The sequence below is a fragment of the Embiotoca jacksoni genome, unplaced genomic scaffold, assembly GCF_022577435.1.
Source record: "Embiotoca jacksoni isolate LCO1_2020_lvr unplaced genomic scaffold, fEmbJac1.0.p SCAF_88, whole genome shotgun sequence".
Classification (NCBI taxonomy): domain Eukaryota; kingdom Metazoa; phylum Chordata; class Actinopteri; family Embiotocidae; genus Embiotoca; species Embiotoca jacksoni.
In genome coordinates, this window is record NW_027185445.1 from 3,200 (window position 1) to 25,317 (window position 22,118).

The window sequence follows — 22,118 nt, forward strand, 5'->3', positions numbered from 1 at the left end:
TCGGTGCATTGTTAAAACGCTGCTCTTGTACAACATGAATCAACTGCTGATTAAACCTTTAACTTGTATTCTGGCTCCGGTCTCCTCTGTCTAAAAGTCAATGAAAAACTCTTTTGACAGGCTCCTCCCTACTGTTCTTTCTTTTCCCCTCATTATGTGGATCTCTTCAACATTACATGGTCTGTCTGGACTTTCCTCAACAGGTCACAGCGGGGAGCTCGGACGAGCCGACGTGATCAGATGTGACAGAAACAACAAACTAATCAAAGGTAAGGACAGAAGTAGCTTCACGTAGACTCAGGAAGTGCACGTACACTACCGTGTGTTTTATTAGAGCCTGTTCACCAATATGTATTTATATTGATTCATAAGTAAAATGTCAGCTGCAAGAAAAGGAAACGCTGGATAACTGGAAGGAGGCAAAATAACTTTGAATTGACCTTTACTGTCACAACTGTTCAAAGGAGCTGAGGATACAAATGCACGACGCCGGAGGCTGAAGGTTTCACGCCAATGAAGCTTTTTGGTTTTTGTGTTCAACCAATGACCTCAAACCAGAGAAAATACAGAGGAGGAACCACAACTACACGGCCTGGGACACACGTGGTCGCATCCACCGTGTTCAGAGGAGAGTCTGCGTGAACGGCGCCCTCTGGTGGTCCTCACCACGTCTGATCTCTACATCTTCTGTCTGAGCAGTGTTTGCTGATGTTGACAGAAAGGTCAGAGGTCACGGAGGTTCATGTTTGTTTGGATGTTCAGCTGATATATTGTAGTTTTAGTCACGTAGCATTTGTATTCATAACTTTGATATATATGTGGATTTGTATTGTACGTTTTTGTTTCCTGCTTTGAAGAATGTTCATTTTAATGCACTTTATTCTGTTATCATTCGTACTCCCACCGCAGCATGAATACTGCTGACAGACGCTCATCCTGTCGTATGTTTGAGGAGGAGTCCACACTTTTTGTTAAAATGATGGTACTGGAGTGTATTAGCCCTTTCAGGCATTATAATCCTGCAGCCTCACAGAAAATCAATCAATATTATTTTTCGTTGTCTTCCAGATCATTTAACCATTATTATTACTATTATTAAGACTAAGGAGAAGAAATACTGACTCAAATACAATCTTAGCTCAGTGTAATTTGGGACGGGACCAGAGGCAATAACTAAGGCCACTTTATTTCGAGTATTTTGTAGTATTTAAAGCATAACTAAATTCAGAGGTTTGAGTACAAGTTTCCGAACACCACCAGTAGAATAATCCATCAGACAAACAGTCTTCCTTTAAAGTCGGTGAACAGAGAAGTCTCTGTTTTTCAGTTGTCATGTAATGCACACAATATCCCTCAGTAACGCTGAAACAAAAGTACCACAAAGCAGGAATACCAAAACAGAACCAGGTGTTCTCGAGTAACACACACACACAAACACTCAGACACTCCTGCAGTTTGACTGGAAGGAGGCGGAGGAGCACCGGAGAGGTGGGAGGGGCCTCAGTGTGACTCATTTCCTTGTGTCGGACTCAGAAAGTTGCTCGGAGCAGCTGCTGAGCTGCAATCAACATGAGTCTGTGTGTGTGAGGATTAAAACTTCTCCGAGATCGTCGGGCTTCTGTCCTCCAGCGGTTCTTCATCTTGTATGGTAGAGTCCGTTCTGTTTACCTGTTTATCTGTTTAACAACCAGCAGTGACACACAGGAGCTCCACTGACACCAACAATAGGCTGTTTAGTCGCATGACGTGTGCCATAAAACCTTTATATTTGATAAAGTATATCAGTAAGCCAACATGTGTGTTTTATGAGGATTATATATCAGATGCTGTGAAGTAGATTCCTTTACTTTTGGTTTCACTTTTGTTCTCAGTCTCACCATGTCAGCTGCCGCCTGCCTGCTCTCCGAGGAACAGTTTCTGTGCTGCATCTGTCTGGACGTGTTCATCGACCCCGTCACCGTCCCGTGCGGACACAACTTCTGCAAGACGTGCATCACGCAGCACTGGAAGGTGAACAGCGCCCGCTGCTGCTGCCCCATGTGTAAGAAACAGTTCACGGCGCGCCCCGAGCTGTTCGTCAACACCTTCATCTCTGAGATGGCTGCAGAGTTCAGGCAGTCGGCCGGGAGGAAGAGCAGCGCCGGCGCTCAGGTACACGTCGCCAAACCGGGAGAGATCACCTGCGACGTCTGCACGGGAACCAAACTGAAGGCCGAGAAGTCGTGCTTGACGTGTTTCGCCTCCTACTGCGGCATCCACCTGGATCCTCACCAGACGTCCGAGCGCCTGAAAACACACCAGCTGACGGAGCCGGTGCAGAACCTGGAGGGCAGGGTCTGCACGGAGCACCAGAAGCCGCTGGAGCTCTTCTGTAAGACCGACCAGATGTGCGTGTGCTCGATCTGCACCGTCTCAGGGCACGAGAAGCACAACATCACCTCTCTGCAAGATGAGTTTGAAGTAAAGAGGGCAGCGCTGCAGCAGGCGGAGGACGAGATCCAGCAGAGGATCCGGGAGACGTGGACCAGCAGCCGGCAGCTGAAATGCTTGAAAACACACAGTAAGGAAGACGCGGAGAGCGAGATCGCAAACGGCGTTCGCATCTTCACCGTCCTGATGCAGAGCGCAGAGAGACGTCTGAACGAGCTCATCGAGACCATCGAGGAGAAGCAGCGCAGGACGGAGGAGGAGGCCGACGGCCGCCTCAGAGAGCAGGAACAGGAGGTGTCGGCGCTGATGAAGAGGAGCGCCAAGGTGCAGCAGCTCTTACGCACTCAGGACCACCTCCACCTCCTCCAGAACTTCAGGAACTCGGCTGCAGGCACCAAGAACCCGACGGAGGCCGGCGTCCGCCTGCCGTCCTACGAGGGGACGGCGGTGAAAGCTGTGGCCGAGCTGGAGGAGACGCTCGGCAGGGAGAAGGAGGAGCTGCTTCATCGGGCCGTGCTGAGGAGGCTCCAGCACTACGCGGTGGACCTGACTCTGGATCCGCTCACCGCCAACCCCTGGCTCGTCCTGTCCGACGATGGGAAACGGGTGCGGTGCGGCGAGGTGAGGACGGACCTGCCGGACAACGCAGAGAGATTCTCTCTTTACAACAGCGTGTTAGCGCAGCAGAGCTTCTCCTCGGGGAGGTTTTACTACGAGGTTCAGGTGACCGGGAAGACCGACTGGACTCTGGGAGTGGTCAAAGGCTCCGTCAACAGGAAGGGGATCATCCCACTGAGCCCGCTGAACGGATACTGGGCCGTCGGCCTGAGGAACAGACACGAGTACCTGACCCTCGCCAGCCCGGTGGTCAGCCTCCGCCCGACCTCCAGCCCTCAGAGGGTGGGGGTGTTCGTGAGCTACGAGGAGCGCCGGGTGTCCTTCTACGATGTGGACGAAGCCGTTCATCTGCACTCCTTCAGGGACTGCTGCTTCACCGAGACGCTCTGTCCTTTCTTCAGCCCCGGGCTGCATCACGGGGGGACGAACTCTGCCCCTCTGATCATTTCACCTGTCGACCACTCAGAGGACTGAGGATTTAAAAAGAAAAGGAGGAAACCCTTAAACAGCAGGACATTTGATTTATTTCCACCTAAAGAAAATCTGTCAGTAACAAGTTCACAACTGTGTTTAAAAAGAAAAAGTGAGATGTGAAAAACTCCAACAAACATTGGAATTGTTTTCCTTCTGCCTGGAACTTCAACCCGGTATCATGGCAGAACGTGAAATAGTTGGCCTCGCTCGCGTGACAGTTTCACGTTTTGCTGTTGTGGACGAAAATGAAACCAACTGCATACAGACATGTGATTTACAGGAAAATGAAACTTTTAGGAAAAACAAAGTCTAGTTTGCGACAGAAAACAAAAAACAACTTCAGAAGAACGTTATCACCTCCTGGATTCGAACCTCGGCCTCCCACATCTCTGATTCTGCCACCAGGCCCCGCCTCCTGCCGCATGATGTCACGAAACAATGTCCTTAGTACTTGGTCACATGTAAGTTTCACGCTTGCAAAACGTGAAACTGTCACGCCTAGAGACGGTGTATTTGCGTGTCTATTTCACGTTTTGGTTGGTAAATTAGCGAAGCATTGAGAGTCGGTGAGAACAGAAGTTCTACCAGCCAGGAAACCTGAAGACTTACAGGAACATGTTTGTTTACAACGTCTGAATGCACCACACCGAGGGAACTTCCGCACTCACACTATGTAATTCCCCTCTTCTTTTTTCTTCCTCTTCCTCCTTCTCTTCCTCCTCCACAGGAACAAATAGAGGAAATACAAACAGAGGGAACAAACAGAATAAATGCGGTGCTCGTATTTGATTTGGAGGATATTTATTTACTTTATTTGACGGCTGCAGCTTCATATTTCACACCGATGATGGATTTCAGCCCTCATGACATGTTGTACATCTGAAGCGCACGAGGAAGAGTTTTGGTTACAGACAACAGCAGGAGTGATTACAGGAAGTACAAACTGTTCCACGCAGGACTTCCTGGTCCGGACAGTCCACAGAGATCTCAACTCACACACGTCCTTCTCTTCCTTCAGACGTTTAGAAGTGACATGTGGCTGCTCGGCGTCTCACGTGGTGCCGGTGTTTGTTTCAGATTTGTCAGCTTTCAGGTCTCTGCACTTCCTCTTCCCTCCTCCCGTTTCTCTTGATGATAAATAGGACCTCTGCTGCCCTCTGGTGGTGTAACTGCAGGAAACCGGAGAGCGAAACTGTCCAGCGTTCAAATATCTTTCATACACGTTTTATTTTGCTTTGGGGGGAATATTGCATTTACACTTTTAGAGTCTATCAGTAAAAACACATATTTGTGCATATTTTGCTTTGTACATTATTCATGCAATCAAAAACGACGTCAGTGTGTCCACATGGTCTACCGTCCTCATGGACCTTCTGTTTCCTGTTTCCTCCTCCATCCTGACACGAGCAGAAACTTCTGTCCTGCTTCAGTATTTTTGCTTCTTCTAGTTTTGGACCTGTAAAAACGTATTGAACCCATTAACCTTATAATTCTTCTTATTAATGGTGTAATTGTTATGAATAAAATACTGAGGGTAACATGACTTTCTCACTTCATTTCTTAAAATGCTGTTAAACAAACTCCATGTTGAACTGTATGTGCTGCAAAATAGTTTGACAAATAGTATACAATAATAATAATCATGATTTTTTGTTATCCTGATTTATTTTTTATTATAATTTAATTCAGAGTCCACACCCGTCTCAGCTGAGTATCCAGTGGTTTCTTAAACTGATGTAAATATTGAGATATTTTTAAAGTTCACATGTAGACTTCTGTTATTAAAGTGTTATGATTCAGAAGTCATTCTCAGGGTCAATATGTTGTTCATGTTCATACATATTATCTTTATATTATGTATTAGGAAGTATAAAACGTCCAGCCTTCTGTATTTTCCCTTTTACGTTACAACACATTATAACATGACACATTTATTTCTATTACATGATACCGATCCGTTTAGTTTTTGTTTGTTTGCTGTTGTTTTTTTGATGTTGCAGAAACACAGTTGTTTCGTGGAGGCCACACAGACACATAAGAAGCAAACAGGGATATGAATATTCAGAATATATTCAGGTTAAATATCATATCCTGAATATAGTTCAAACCAGGATAATAAATAAACATTGAACACACATAAATATTTCATATGCAGGCTGTTATTATTTAACTTTGATTTAATTTAGTATGCTCTGTTGAGTTTAAGTATTAAAGTTAATATTTCCTGAAGTAACAAAGAAATGTAAATATTAGAAATGATGTACTATATACTTTTTGCTGCATTTTCTCTTTATTGGTTATAGGTATTTTTTTTGCTCCATATTTTACCAACCACTGAAAACAGAAATAAAATCACAGTGCCACCTGGTGGTAAGTCGGGTCCATTGCAGATGTTGAGTCAAAGAGATAGTTTGCTGTTGTTGCTAATCAAAACTGTTGTTTTAAAACGTTACAGAAGCACAAGAAGTGATCTGTTACATGTGTGATGAGTTTGGTTTCTGATGAAGGGAACTTCAGAGACCAACAGAAATACAGAAGTTATAATGTATTAACACTAAAGAAGCAGCAACACACTGACAGAGAAACATGTGGAGGTCCGGCAAGAAAGGATCACTGTTCGGTGGATGTGTCCCGGTGGATGTGTCCCGGTGGAAGTGTCCCGGTGGATGTGTCCCGGTGGATGTGTCCCGGTGGATGTGTCCTGGTGGATGTCCCCCGGTGGATGTCCCCCGGTGGATGTGTCCAGGTGGATGTGTCCAGGTGGATGTGTCCCGGTGGATGTGTCCCGGTGGATGTGTCCCGGTGGATGTGTCCAGGTGGATGTCCCCCGGTGGATGTGTCCAGGTGGATGTGTCCCGGTGGATGTGTCCCGGTGGATGTCCCCCGGTGGATGTGTCCAGGTGGATGTGTCCCGGTGGATGTGTCCCGGTGGATGTGTCCAGGTGGATGTCCCCCGGTGGATGTGTCCAGGTGGATGTGTCCCGGTGGATGTGTCCAGGTGGATGTGTCCCGGTGGATGTGTCCCGGTGGATGTGTCCAGGTGGATGTGTCCCGGTGGATGTGTCCCGGTGGATGTGTCCTGGTGGATGTGTCCCGGTGGATGTGTCCAGGTGGATGTGTCCAGGTGGATGTGTCCCGGTGGATGTGTCCCGGTGGATGTGTCCAGGTGGATGTGTCCAGGTGGATGTGTCCCGGTGGATGTGTCCAGGTGGATGTGTCCCGGTGGATGTATCCCGGTGGATGTGTCCTGGTGGATGTGTCCCGGTGGATGTGTCCAGGTGGATGTGTCCAGGTGGATGTCCCCCGGTGGATGTGTCCAGGTGGATGTGTCCCGGTGGATGTGTCCCGGTGGATGTGTCCCGGTGGATGTGTCCTGGTGGATGTGTCCCGGTGGATGTGTCCCGGTGGATGTGTCCTGGTGGATGTGTCCCGGTGGATGTGTCCAGGTGGATGTGTCCAGGTGGATGTGTCCCGGTGGATGTGTCCAGGTGGATGTGTCCTGGTGGATGTGTCCTGGTGGATGTGTCCCGGTGGATGTGTCCAGTTCATTGGTACCCAGTATACCAGCTGGGTGAGTCTCTCAGCTCTGATCTCCCTCCAGGTCGTCTGTGCTGAAGCTGAAGGGCTTGTCGTAGCCCATCAGGTGGTTGTAGTCGTGCGGGATGGGGAACAGGTCTGGGTTCACCAGCAGCGCCTCGCTGCCCGCGTAGAAGGTGGTGAACATCTTGCTGACGGCGGGGATCCGGACCTGGTTCTGGTGGAACACGCTCCTCCTCTCTGTGAGGAAGACGCTGTAGGTGACAGCGGTGTAGATGTCCCTGTCGGCGTCGTGGTACAGCCGCACCACGTAGCCACGGGTGATGAGGTGGAGGAGGACGGGCGTGAGGAAGGTGAAGAAGCCGATCATGCCGCAGAAAACGGCCTGCAGCGCGAAGCTCTTGACTCCCAGCCCGGTTTTCAGGAGGATCTGTGGCATGAGGAAGAGGCTGGCCCCGCTGGTGCCGTAGGAGAACATCTTCACCCCTGAAACACAGAGGTCAGAGAGGACACAGAGGTCAGAGAGGACACAGTGGACACAGAGGACACAGAGGTCAGAGAGGGCACAGAGGTCAGAGAGGACACAGTGGACACAGAGGACACAGAGGTCAGAGAGGGCACAGAGGTCAGAGAGGACACAGTGGACACAGAGGACACAGAGGTCAGAGAGGGCACAGAGGTCAGAGAGGACACAGAGGACACAGAGGTCAGAGAGGGCACAGAGGTCAGAGAGGACACAGAGGACACAGAGGACACAGAGGTCAGAGAGGACACAGAGGACACAGACCAAAGAGGAACTCCATCAGACTGGTTGGGCTGCGATATTTATCCCCATATTTTCTACTAAGTGGGTTAAACATTCATTTGTAAGTCAAAGCTTCATGTGAAATGTCACAAACACTTTTATTAACAAAAAGTGTGATCAAAATAAAATACAAAGACCTAAATGAAAATCTACAGCTCCAAAACATGTAAATGATAAATGATCTGAAATAAATCTGTCTGCTGTTCAGTTCTTCCTCCTTCGACCCAACGTGTTGCGACTGCAGTGTTTCCTGTGATGAAGGAGTCTCAGTGAACTGACTCCCCGGTCGTTGACTCCTACAGATCTTCTATGACATGTATCAGAATCTCCCATCATGCCTCAGTTCTTCCTTTGTAACTTTTCAGAAGAAAGCAACTGAACTACTTTTGATAAGAAATGCAGTTTAGGAACATTTCAATAAAGACAAATAATGATTCATAAAATGGGCTCTGACTCTAAGAGACAGGAGCAGACAGACGGTGGATGATAGAGACACATGATGGCTGCTTCATGTGTGTGGGACCTCCAGGTGTCTCCAGGTTATGCGGTGGTCATTAGATTGAAGTCCGACCTTCTATCAGATTGAAGGTGAAGGTGACCGACCTCGGACAGCGGTGCCCAGGCTCCCGGTGTAGATGAGGTTCCCGTCCACAGATCGAGGCGGTGTGGAGAGACATCTGGTGGACGGACAGAAGAACGACACCTGCTGCAGGACACAGAAGGAAACACGAGAACAGCTGACGTTCATTCAGTACAGTCATCATCATAAACATGATTTAAAGAAATAATGTGCAGAAACAGGGAACTGTTCTATCAGCATCACATGCTGTCTGTTTGTTTTGGTCTGCATTTATGATTAATGATGTCATCAGATTCAGGATCATTCTCCTGTAAAGTCACTTTTATAACAGCGCTGTTATTAAAATGCCATCTTTTAACCGTGAGCTCATTTACATGTATGTGAACAGGAGGAAGAAGGCGTGTCCAGAGTGATGGACAGTCTGAATGCAGACTTTAACATGATGTTCCAACAAAACACAACCTGACAAACTTCACAAGGTCACAAAGGTAAATAAATTCAATGATCTACAATTGAAAAGTAAAATGTACAAATGTGCTGAATAATCTGAGCTTCGTTCTGGGAATTCAAAAGCATGAATTTAATTCAAGCGAGCATAAACATTCGATACGTTTTCATCATTTTAATGAGCTGGATGGACTCAGATCCACAGATGAAGCCTATCTGGTAAATCTGTCTTCTAATGGAGCCTTTGATTCTATAGCTGCTTGATTTTGTTTCTTTTATTTGAATGTTTTATATGTTTTATGTCTTTTTCTTTTGCCTGATGTTTTGATGCGTTTAATGTTTTTGTGTAAAGAACTAACCTTGAATTGGCTTTTTGTCGTGATGTGCTGTCCAAATGAGTTTTCTTGCCTTCCTTTAAAAAAGAAAAGGTCCTTCCCACTTTGAAATGACTGTTAAATTCACCATAAGACGTGTTTGTGAATGTCACGTGATTCGTGCATTGAACAAACTGTACATGAATATCAGAGGGCGGCTCAGTTTTGGACATTTGTAAACAAAAGAAGTTCAAGTTTAAAGTTTGTGCATTAAAATATAAAATTCATTCAGGTTGTGATGTTTACAATTGGCAAACTGTTTTGGATGTATTTAAATCGCTGGGTGTTTGTGTACCAAAACATGAGCAAAAATTAACTGTCGTAAAACTTATTTTTCATTTGAAGATCATTTAATACATATTTATGACCATTTGAGTTAAATATCTGGACATTTTTTTTTTTTTAATGGGGTTAAAATGGTTTTTAATTAGTCAGTGGAATAAATGTTTGAAAGAGGATCTACAGATACTTTCACGTAAAATATCTCTAAATAAAATGTCTCCACCTAGTCTATTATGTTCTCCACCTACAGTCTATTATGTTCTCCACCTACAGTCTATTATGTTCTCCACCTACAGTCTATTATGTTCTCCACCTACAGTCTATTATGTTCTCCACCTTGTCTATTATGTTCTCCACCTACAGTCTATTATGTTCTCCACCTTGTCTATTATGTTCTCCACCTACAGTCTATTATGTTCTCCACCTTGTCTATTATGTTCTCCACCTACAGTCTATTATGTTCTCCACCTTGTCTATTATGTTCTCCACCTACAGTCTATTATGTTCTCCACCTTGTCTATTATGTTCTCCACCTACAGTCTATTATGTTCTCCGCCTACAGTCTATTATGTTCTCCAACTACAGTCTATTATGTTCTCCAACTACAGTCTATCATGTTCTCCACCTACAGTCTATTATGTTCTCCACCTTGTCTATTACGTTCTCCACCTACAGTCTATTGTTCTCCGCCTACAGTCTAATATGTTCTCCACCTACAGTCTATTATGTTCTCCACCTTGTCTATTACGTTCTCCGCCTACAGTCTATTGTTCTCCGCCTACAGTCTAATATGTTCTCCACCTAGTCTATTATGTTCTCCACCTTGTCTATTATGTTCTCCACCTACAGTCTATTATGTTCTCCACCTTGTCTATTATGTTCTCCACCTACAGTCTATTATGTTCTCCACCTTGTCTATTATGTTCTCCACCTTGTCTATTATGTTCTCCACCTACAGTCTATTATGTTCTCCACCTTGTCTATTACGTTCTCCACCTACAGTCTATTGTTCTCCGCCTACAGTCTAATATGTTCTCCACCTACAGTCTATTATGTTCTCCACCTAGTCTATTATGTTCTCCACCTTGTCTATTATGTTCTCCACCTACAGTCTATTATGTTCTCCACCTTGTCTATTACGTTCTCCACCTACAGTCTATTGTTCTCCGCCTACAGTCTAATATGTTCTCCACCTACAGTCTATTATGTTCTCCACCTTGTCTATTATGTTCTCCACCTACAGTCTATTATGTTCTCCACCTTGTCTATTACGTTCTCCACCTACAGTCTATTGTTCTCCGCCTACAGTCTAATATGTTCTCCACCTAGTCTATTATGTTCTCCACCTACAGTCTATCATGTTCTCCACCTACAGTCTATTATGTTCTCCACCTACAGTCTATTATGTTCTCCACCTTGTCTATTATGTTCTCCACCTACAGTCTATTATGTTCTCCACCTTGTCTATTACGTTCTCCACCTACAGTCTATTGTTCTCCACCTACAGTCTATTATGTTCTCCACCTTGTCTATTATGTTCTCCACCTACAGTCTATCATGTTCTCCACCTACAGTCTCCACCTACAGTCTATTATGTTCTCCACCTACAGTCTATGATGTTCTCCACTTACAGTCTAATATGTTCTCCACCTAGTCTATTATGTTCTCCACTTACAGTCTATTATGTTCTCCACCTAGTCTATTATGTTCTCCACCTTGTCTATTATGTTCTCCACCTACAGTCTATTATGTTCTCCACCTAGTCTATTATGGTCTCCACCTTGTCTATTATGTTCTCCACCTACAGTCTATTATGTTCTCCACCTAGTCTATTACGTTTTACACATAGTCTACTATCTTCTCCACCTACAGTCTATTATGTTCTCCGCCTACAGTCTACTATCTTCTCCACCTACAGTCTATTATGTTCTCCACCTACAGTCTATCACGTTCCCCACCTACAGTCTATTATGTTCTCCACCTACAGTCTATCACGTTCTCCACCTAGTCTATTATGTTCTCCACCTAGTCTATTACGTTCTCCACCTCGTCCATTACGTTCTCCACCTACAGTCTATTGTTCTCCGCCTACAGTCTAATATGTTCTCCACCTACAGTCTATTATGTTCTCCACCTTGTCTATTACGTTCTCCACCTACAGTCTATTGTTCTCCGCCTACAGTCTAATATGTTCTCCACCTAGTCTATTATGTTCTCCACCTTGTCTATTATGTTCTCCACCTTGTCTATTATGTTCTCCACCTACAGTCTATTATGTTCTCCACCTTGTCTATTACGTTCTCCACCTACAGTCTATTGTTCTCCGCCTACAGTCTAATATGTTCTCCACCTACAGTCTGTTATGTTCTCCACCTAGTCTATTATGTTCTCCACCTTGTCTATTATGTTCTCCACCTACAGTCTATTATGTTCTCCACCTTGTCTATTACGTTCTTCACCTACAGTCTATTGTTCTCCGCCTACAGTCTAATATGTTCTCCAGCTACAGTCTATTATGTTCTCCACCTTGTCTATTACGTTCTCCACCTACAGTCTATTGTTCTCCGCCTACAGTCTAATATGTTCTCCACCTAGTCTATTATGTTCTCCACCTACAGTCTATTATGTTCTCCACCTACAGTCTATTATGTTCTCCACCTACAGTCTATTATGTTCTCCACCTTGTCTATTATGTTCTCCACCTACAGTCTATTATGTTCTCCACCTTGTCTATTACGTTCTCCACCTACAGTCTATTGTTCTCCGCCTACAGTCTAATATGTTCTCCACCTTGTCTATTACGTTCTCCACCTACAGTCTATTGTTCTCCGCCTACAGTCTAATATGTTCTCCACCTAGTCTATTATGTTCTCCACCTACAGTCTATTGTTCTCCGCCTACAGTCTAATATGTTCTCCACCTAGTCTATTATGTTCTCCACCTACAGTCTATTATGTTCTCCACCTACAGTCTATTATGTTCTCCACCTACAGTCTATTGTTCTCCACCTACAGTCTATTATGTTCTCCACCTACAGTCTATTATGTTCTCCACCTTGTCTATTATGTTCTCCACCTACAGTCTATTATGTTCTCCACCTTGTCTATTACGTTCTCCACCTACAGTCTATTGTTCTCCGCCTACAGTCTAATATGTTCTCCACCTTGTCTATTACGTTCTCCACCTACAGTCTATTGTTCTCCGCCTACAGTCTAATATGTTCTCCACCTAGTCTATTATGTTCTCCACCTACAGTCTATTGTTCTCCGCCTACAGTCTAATATGTTCTCCACCTAGTCTATTATGTTCTCCGCCTACAGTCTAATATGTTCTCCACCTACAGTCTATTATGTTCTCCACCTTGTCTATTACGTTCTCCACCTACAGTCTATTGTTCTCCGCCTACAGTCTAATATGTTCTCCACCTAGTCTATTATGTTCTCCACCTTGTCTATTATGTTCTCCACCTACAGTCTATTATGTTCTCCACCTTGTCTATTATGTTCTCCACCTACAGTCTATTATGTTCTCCACCTTGTCTATTATGTTCTCCACCTACAGTCTATTATGTTCTCCACCTTGTCTATTATGTTCTCCACCTACAGTCTATTGTTCTCCGCCTACAGTCTAATATGTTCTCCACCTAGTCTATTATGTTCTCCACCTACAGTCTATTATGTTCTCCACCTACAGTCTATTATGTTCTCCACCTACAGTCTATTGTTCTCCACCTACAGTCTATTATGTTCTCCACCTACAGTCTATTATGTTCTCCACCTTGTCTATTATGTTCTCCACCTACAGTCTATTATGTTCTCCACCTTGTCTATTACGTTCTCCACCTACAGTCTATTGTTCTCCGCCTACAGTCTAATATGTTCTCCACCTAGTCTATTATGTTCTCCACCTACAGTCTATTGTTCTCCGCCTACAGTCTAATATGTTCTCCACCTAGTCTATTATGTTCTCCACCTACAGTCTATTATGTTCTCCACCTACAGTCTATTATGTTCTCCACCTACAGTCTAATATGTTCTCCACCTAGTCTATTATGTTCTCCACCTACAGTCTATTATGTTCTCCACCTTGTCTATTACGTTCTCCACCTACAGTCTATTGTTCTCCGCCTACAGTCTAATATGTTCTCCACCTAGTCTATTATGTTCTCCACCTACAGTCTATTGTTCTCCGCCTACAGTCTAATATGTTCTCCACCTAGTCTATTATGTTCTCCACCTACAGTCTATTATGTTCTCCACCTACAGTCTATTATGTTCTCCACCTACAGTCTAATATGTTCTCCACCTAGTCTATTATGTTCTCCACCTACAGTCTATTATGTTCTCCACCTACAGTCTATTATGTTCTCCACCTAGTCTATTATGTTCTCCACCTACAGTCTATTATGTTCTCCACCTACAGTCTATTATGTTCTCCACCTACAGTCTATTATGTTCTCCACCTTGTCTATTATGTTCTCCACCTACAGTCTATTATGTTCTCCACCTTGTCTATTACGTTCTCCACCTACAGTCTATTGTTCTCCGCCTACAGTCTAATATGTTCTCCACCTTGTCTATTACGTTCTCCACCTACAGTCTATTGTTCTCCGCCTACAGTCTAATATGTTCTCCACCTAGTCTATTATGTTCTCCACCTACAGTCTATTGTTCTCCGCCTACAGTCTAATATGTTCTCCACCTAGTCTATTATGTTCTCCACCTACAGTCTATTATGTTCTCCACCTACAGTCTATTATGTTCTCCACCTACAGTCTATCATGTTCTCCACCTACAGTCTCCACCTACAGTCTATTATGTTCTCCACCTACAGTCTATGATGTTCTCCACTTACAGTCTAATATGTTCTCCACCTAGTCTATTATGTTCTCCACTTACAGTCTATTATGTTCTCCACCTAGTCTATTATGTTCTCCACCTTGTCTATTATGTTCTCCACCTACAGTCTATTATGTTCTCCACCTAGTCTATTATGTTCTCCACCTTGTCTATTATGTTCTCCACCTACAGTCTATTATGTTCTCCACCTAGTCTATTACGTTTTACACATAGTCTACTATCTTCTCCACCTACAGTCTATTATGTTCTCCGCCTACAGTCTACTATCTTCTCCACCTACAGTCTATTATGTTCTCCACCTACAGTCTATCACGTTCCCCACCTACAGTCTATTATGTTCTCCACCTACAGTCTATCACGTTCTCCACCTAGTCTATTATGTTCTCCACCTAGTCTATTACGTTCTCCACCTCGTCCATTACGTTCTCCACCTACAGTCTATTGTTCTCCGCCTACAGTCTAATATGTTCTCCACCTACAGTCTATTATGTTCTCCACCTTGTCTATTACGTTCTCCACCTACAGTCTATTGTTCTCCGCCTACAGTCTAATATGTTCTCCACCTAGTCTATTATGTTCTCCACCTTGTCTATTATGTTCTCCACCTTGTCTATTATGTTCTCCACCTACAGTCTATTATGTTCTCCACCTTGTCTATTACGTTCTCCACCTACAGTCTATTGTTCTCCGCCTACAGTCTAATATGTTCTCCACCTACAGTCTATTATGTTCTCCACCTTCTCTATTATGTTCTCCACCTTGTCTATTATGTTCTCCACCTACAGTCTATTATGTTCTCCACCTTGTCTATTACGTTCTTCACCTACAGTCTATTGTTCTCCGCCTACAGTCTAATATGTTCTCCAGCTACAGTCTATTATGTTCTCCACCTTGTCTATTACGTTCTCCACCTACAGTCTATTGTTCTCCGCCTACAGTCTAATATGTTCTCCACCTAGTCTATTATGTTCTCCACCTAGTCTATTATGTTCTCCACCTACAGTCTATTATGTTCTCCACCTACAGTCTATTATGTTCTCCACCTTGTCTATTATGTTCTCCACCTACAGTCTATTATGTTCTCCACCTTGTCTATTACGTTCTCCACCTACAGTCTATTGTTCTCCGCCTACAGTCTAATATGTTCTCCACCTTGTCTATTACGTTCTCCACCTACAGTCTATTGTTCTCCGCCTACAGTCTAATATGTTCTCCACCTAGTCTATTATGTTCTCCACCTACAGTCTATTGTTCTCCGCCTACAGTCTAATATGTTCTCCACCTAGTCTATTATGTTCTCCACCTACAGTCTATTATGTTCTCCACCTACAGTCTATTATGTTCTCCACCTACAGTCTATTGTTCTCCACCTACAGTCTATTATGTTCTCCACCTACAGTCTATTATGTTCTCCACCTTGTCTATTATGTTCTCCACCTACAGTCTATTATGTTCTCCACCTTGTCTATTACGTTCTCCACCTACAGTCTATTGTTTTCCGCCTACAGTCTAATATGTTCTCCACCTTGTCTATTACGTTCTCCACCTACAGTCTATTGTTCTCCGCCTACAGTCTAATATGTTCTCCACCTAGTCTATTATGTTCTCCACCTAGTCTATTGTTCTCCGCCTACAGTCTAATATGTTCTCCACCTAGTCTATTATGTTCTCCGCCTACAGTCTAATATGTTCTCCACCTACAGTCTATTATGTTCTCCACCTTGTCTATTACGTTCTCCACCTACAGTCTATTGTTCTCCGCCTACAGTCTAATATGTTCTCCACCTAGTCTATTATGTTCTCCACCTTGTCTATTATGTTCTCCACCTACAGTCTATTATGTTCTCCACCTTGTCTATTATGTTCTCCACCTACAGTCTATTGTTCTCCGCCTACAGTCTAATATGTTCTCCACCTAGTCTATTATGTTCTCCACCTACAGTCTATTATGTTCTCCACCTACAGTCTATTGTTCTCCACCTACAGTCTATTATGTTCTCCACCTACAGTCTATTATGTTCTCCACCTTGTCTATTATGTTCTCCACCTACAGTCTATTATGTTCTCCACCTTGTCTATTACGTTCTCCACCTACAGTCTATTGTTCTCCGCCTACAGTCTAATATGTTCTCCACCTAGTCTATTATGTTCTCCACCTACAGTCTATTGTTCTCCGCCTACAGTCTAATATGTTCTCCACCTAGTCTATTATGTTCTCCACCTACAGTCTATTATGTTCTCCACCTACAGTCTATTATGTTCTCCACCTACAGTCTAATATGTTCTCCACCTAGTCTATTATGTTCTCCACCTACAGTCTATTATGTTCTCCACCTTGTCTATTACGTTCTCCACCTACAGTCTATTGTTCTCCGCCTACAGTCTAATATGTTCTCCACCTAGTCTATTATGTTCTCCACCTACAGTCTATTGTTCTCCGCCTACAGTCTAATATGTTCTCCACCTAGTCTATTATGTTCTCCACCTACAGTCTATTATGTTCTCCACCTACAGTCTATTATGTTCTCCACCTACAGTCTAATATGTTCTCCACCTAGTCTATTATGTTCTCCACCTACAGTCTATTATGTTCTCCACCTACAGTCTAATATGTTCTCCACCTAGTCTATTATGTTCTCCACCTACAGTCTATTATGTTCTCCACCTTGTCTATTACGTTCTCCACCTACAGTCTATTGTTCTCCGCCTACAGTCTAATATGTTCTCCACCTAGTCTATTATGTTCTCCACCTACAGTCTATTGTTCTCCGCCTACAGTCTAATATGTTCTCCACCTAGTCTATTATGTTCTCCACCTACAGTCTATTATGTTCTCCACCTACAGTCTATTATGTTCTCCACCTACAGTCTAATATGTTCTCCACCTAGTCTATTATGTTCTCCACCTACAGTCTATTATGTTCTCCACCTACAGTCTATTATGTTCTCCACCTACAGTCTATTATGTTCTCCACCTACAGTCTATTGTTCTCCGCCTACAGTCTAATATGTTCTCCACCTAGTCTATTATGTTCTCCACCTACAGTCTATTATGTTCTCCACCTAGTCTATTATGTTCTCCACCTACAGTCTATTATGTTCTCCACCTACAGTCTATTATGTTCTCCACCTACAGTCTATTATGTTCTCCACCTTGTCTATTATGTTCTCCACCTACAGTCTATTATGTTCTCCACCTTGTCTATTACGTTCTCCACCTACAGTCTATTGTTCTCCGCCTACAGTCTAATATGTTCTCCACCTTGTCTATTACGTTCTCCACCTACAGTCTATTGTTCTCCGCCTACAGTCTAATATGTTCTCCACCTAGTCTATTATGTTCTCCACCTACAGTCTATTGTTCTCCGCCTACAGTCTAATATGTTCTCCACCTAGTCTATTATGTTCTCCACCTACAGTCTATTATGTTCTCCACCTACAGTCTATTATGTTCTCCACCTACAGTCTATTATGTTCTCCACCTTGTCTATTATGTTCTCCACCTACAGTCTATTGTTCTCCGCCTACAGTCTAATATGTTCTCCACCTAGTCTATTATGTTCTCCACCTACAGTCTATTATGTTCTCCACCTACAGTCTATTGTTCTCCACCTACAGTCTATTATGTTCTCCACCTACAGTCTATTATGTTCTCCACCTTGTCTATTATGTTCTCCACCTACAGTCTATTATGTTCTCCACCTTGTCTATTACGTTCTCCACCTACAGTCTATTGTTCTCCGCCTACAGTCTAATATGTTCTCCACCTTGTCTATTACGTTCTCCACCTACAGTCTATTGTTCTCCGCCTACAGTCTAATATGTTCTCCACCTAGTCTATTATGTTCTCCACCTACAGTCTATTGTTCTCCGCCTACAGTCTAATATGTTCTCCACCTAGTCTATTATGTTCTCCACCTACAGTCTATTATGTTCTCCACCTACAGTCTATTATGTTCTCCACCTACAGTCTATTGTTCTCCGCCTACAGTCTAATATGTTCTCCACCTAGTCTATTATGTTCTCCACCTACAGTCTATTATGTTCTCCACCTAGTCTATTATGTTCTCCACCTACAGTCTATTATGTTCTCCACCTACAGTCTATTATGTTCTCCACCTACAGTCTAATATGTTCTCCACCTAGTCTATTATGTTCTCCACCTACAGTCTATTATGTTCTCCACCTAGTCTATTATGTTCTCCACCTACAGTCTATTATGTTCTCCACCTACAGTCTATTATGTTCTCCACCTACACTCGATCTAACGTGTTTCCATTCTTCGTGTATGTCGGAGACATCCGGTGACGTGTTGTGTGGATCGTGACGTCAGAGAGCCTCGTGCGTCTCTGCTCGGAGGTCAATACCTTGTTTGGAGACCGGAAGGAGGTCTTGCCGGCGGGAGTCTCGGTCGCTCTTCTGAAACAACACCCGAAAAACGGCGCCGTGTGTCGCGCGACCGTGAAGTGAATGTTACCAGCGGACGACGGAAGAAGTCGGAGTCTCCGCAGGCCGCTGACAGACAGCAGCATCAGCTGGTTGGCCACCATGACTGATACTGTGGACCGCCTCGCACTCACCCTGCTCCTCTTCCGGTTCTTCTTCTTCTGTGTTTAATTTGCGGTCGGCAAACAACATTGTGGTGCATTACCGCCACCTACTCGACTGGAGTGAGGATCGAGAATCAAATATAGCTTACCTTTACTCTAAGAAAATAAAATAACAATAATAATAATAAAATAGTAATAATTATATTCTCTGTATCAATCTCCTTCTCCTCAGAGACTGAAACAGGAAATGATAACATCTCTGTAGACTGTCACACAAAGCCAGTCTATCCTGCATGAGTCTACGGTTCTGTATTAAACAGTAGAACGTGTTCTATCGTTTCCTCCTGTTCACAATAATCAACTACCTGTATTATGTTTACTTATTTCAAATAATGAACCATTCAATAAAGAATAACAAAAAGCATGTCATCTACACCTGTTCGTGATAATGGATTCTCTGTTTTACTATTTGGTTCTGTAAAATCAACGTGAGTCTTTTGTGTTGCTTTTTTTGCACTTTTATTTGACTATTTATTTGTTTATTACCTTTGATGCCAATATGTGCTGGTATCTAAACAAAAATTACATTCAGTCCCATCATTTAAGTGTCTGCTGTATCAGTGTCAGGACATCTGCTCTACTATCTGAGTCTGTATTATAAGCTGATTAAGGACCAACTCGTCTGAACAAATGACTTTTCTCAAAGGTCGTCCACCCTCTTAGTTGCTGGTAAAATTGCGAGCATCTCCCCAGTACACACTGATAACCCTTCCACTCACACACACAGCAGCACATCCATGTCTTCACTCTCTGCTGAATATTTCCTCGAATTAACAAGTACATGCTCTGCAGTTTCTGATACGTAACACACTTCCCTATAATGTAAACTCAACCCACTCAAATCCATAAATATGGTGCATAGCTCAGCAGTATGTACACTTTGGTTGTTTTATTGGTGCGTCTCCACCGACCACCAAAGATCCAAAATCAGAATAACTACAATAGACAGTAGAAGTAAAACAAGGAACCAAGTGAATGCTAAAATAAATAAATAATACTGAAATTACACCAATGTCAATTTTTTTCTGTTTGGTCCTAAATATTGTGAGAGTTTCTAACATTTGTTGTTGTTTTAAAGAATATTACAGATATTTTTCTCACGTTCTTTAACACGTCATACTGCTGTTTTTTTTAAATAATACATGAGTCAGTGTTTCCACCTCCCCACAAAACTCACTGAAACTGCCAGAAACATTTACAGCTGCCTGTCCATCACTCTTACACACACACACACACACACACACACACACACACACACACACACACACACACACACACACACACACACACACACACACATACACACACACACACACACACACACACACAGTAGCAGGAGACAAAGGTTACACTCACCTGTCACCCTGTTGATAGAGAAGTGCTTCATTAACTCTGACCTCCTCCTCCGTGACCCAACAACATGTTTTTAATCTAGTTCTAGATTTTAATCCTGTGTCTAGTTTTTATGTTATTTATGTGGTTGTCTTGTTTTGTTCTTGTTAGAACTTGTTCAGAGTACACAGAGTTTAATTTTACTGTTTCGCTATAATGAGAATGAGGAACCATTCATTCATTCGTTCATGTGAGTTTCACAATAAATGTGTGGCTCACAAAGAGCAGACGGTGAAACACAGCGATGATGAAAATACGGAACACTCCAAAAACATCAGAAGTAGAAAAGCAGCCTGATGAATGTTGGCAGCACATTTTCTGGTCAAATGAAATCTGAAAGGTTTTAAATGGACCCGACCGGAACCACCAGAGTGGAACATGGAGGTGTGTGTGGATGCGGTGACAAACTGTTGGGGAGGTGACACACAGCTGGATGCAAGCTTAAAAAGAGGTTTTTAAAGAGGAAGAAGATTGTTTGGTTTTAAAAGTGGAAGGAAGAGTAAAAAAACATGTGAAGGATGGAGGAACATGTCTCCACAAATTGGTATCTTCATTTCCAGGAAGAACTGATCTGTCTCAAAACATAAAGGCAGATGTACAACTCTTCTCCTCAGAGTTGACATCATGACGAGGTGGCGAGGTTTCAGTGTCTCAGCGATGTTATCAGAGCGGCCGAGAGCAGTTCCACTCACCTTCCCTGATTAGCAGCCCACGGACCACAACTACCTCGGCCGGGACAGGGAAACGGGCAGTGAGCGTCTGGTGGACCCGCAGGGATAAGCATTGGGTGGGCATTATCAGCCAGGTATACAGTATAATACTGTAATAGTTGAAGTGTTTATGTTGTCCAATAAATCTCTAAAGAGCTGGAGATTATATATATATAATATATATATATATATATTACGAGCCATTGGGTTGTCAACGAAAGAATGAGATCGCAGCTACAAGCACCTGAAATGAGTTTCATCTGAAGGATTAAACCAACACACTCTATCTCTAACTCAGCCTTAGAGAGTCAGGAGCTCGATCATCAGGACCTCAACCTGCAGCCACCAGGACTCAACCCGGATAAGTGGAAGAAAATGGATGGACAGACATGAAATCAGAGAGGAATGTCATTAATGAAGGGTTTACTGACTACTTTGTGGTTTAGCTTATTTCAATTCAATTCAATTCAATTCAATTCAATTCAATTCAATTCAATTCAATTCAATTCAATTCAATTCAATTCAATTCAATTTTATTTATATAGCGCCAAATCACAACACAGGTTATTTCATGGCACTTAACACATTAAAGTCCTTAGAGCAGAACTTTACAACATTATACAGAGAAACCAACAATTCAACAATTCAACAATTCAACAATTCCTACATAATCTAGGAGGTAAAAACTCCTCTTTAAGGGACAAAAACCTCCAACAGAGGGAAGAAAAACTCTCTTTAACAGGAAGAAACCTCCAACAGAACCAGGATCAGAGGTGGGCGGAGCATCTGTTAACAGAACCAGGATCAGAGGTGGGCGGAGCATCTGTTAACAGAACCAGGCTCAGAGGTGGGCGGAGCATCTGTTAACAGAACCAGGATCAGAGGTGGGCGGAGCATCTGTTAACAGAACCAGGCTCAGAGGTGGGCGGAGCATCTGTTAACAGAACCAGGATCAGAGGTGGGCGGAGCATCTGCCTCGACCGGTTGGGGTGAGAGGAGA

At 43.4% G+C, this 22,118-nt stretch overlaps 2 protein-coding genes and 2 long non-coding RNA genes across 5 annotated transcripts; 1 reads left to right on the top strand and 3 right to left on the bottom strand.

Moving 5' to 3' along the window:
- Positions 1-1,588: 1,588 nt before the first annotated feature.
- Positions 1,589-5,316, top strand: LOC138192516 (E3 ubiquitin-protein ligase TRIM39-like). The gene is made up of 2 exons (XM_069139957.1): positions 1,589-1,643; positions 1,872-5,316. Exon 2 carries the CDS (start codon positions 1,879-1,881, stop codon positions 3,520-3,522), a length of 1,644 nt encoding a protein of 547 aa, XP_068996058.1. The 5' UTR covers positions 1,589-1,643; positions 1,872-1,878; the 3' UTR covers positions 3,523-5,316.
- Positions 5,317-7,018: 1,702 nt separating this feature from the next.
- Positions 7,019-8,917, bottom strand: tmem70 (transmembrane protein 70). The gene is made up of 2 exons (XM_069139958.1): positions 8,468-8,917; positions 7,019-7,545 (listed from the first exon to the last, which is right to left on the bottom strand). Exons 1-2 carry the CDS (start codon positions 8,610-8,612, stop codon positions 7,103-7,105), a joined length of 588 nt encoding a protein of 195 aa, XP_068996059.1. The 5' UTR covers positions 8,613-8,917; the 3' UTR covers positions 7,019-7,102.
- A 1,110-nt stretch (positions 8,918-10,027) lies between these two features.
- Positions 10,028-10,447, bottom strand: LOC138192520 (uncharacterized). The gene is made up of 3 exons (XR_011177801.1): positions 10,349-10,447; positions 10,173-10,283; positions 10,028-10,080 (listed from the first exon to the last, which is right to left on the bottom strand). It is a non-coding gene; the product is annotated as an uncharacterized lncRNA (long non-coding RNA).
- Positions 10,448-13,136: 2,689 nt separating this feature from the next.
- On the bottom strand, positions 13,137-17,835 carry LOC138192518 (uncharacterized). Of its 2 annotated transcripts, XR_011177800.1 has the most exons (4): positions 16,278-17,835; positions 15,427-15,755; positions 13,390-15,011; positions 13,137-13,257 (listed from the first exon to the last, which is right to left on the bottom strand). It is a non-coding gene; the product is annotated as an uncharacterized lncRNA (long non-coding RNA). The 2 variants fall into 2 exon arrangements; XR_011177799.1 differs by having other exon boundaries at positions 13,137-15,011.
- Between the last annotated feature and the right edge of the window lie 4,283 nt (positions 17,836-22,118).

Bases quoted from the DNA above. Each gene is read 5' to 3' on its own strand.
- LOC138192516 (XM_069139957.1), top strand. From the start codon at position 1,879: ATGTCAGCTGCCGCCTGCCTGCTCTCCGAGGAACAGTTTCTGTGCTGC.
- tmem70 (XM_069139958.1), bottom strand. From the start codon at position 8,612: ATGAACGTCAGCTGTTCTCGTGTTTCCTTCTGTGTCCTGCAGCAGGTG. The intron at 7,546-8,467 runs GTCGGTCACCTT...TCTGTGTTTCAG, and splicing joins CCTGGGCACCGCTGTCCGAG to GGGTGAAGATGTTCTCCTAC.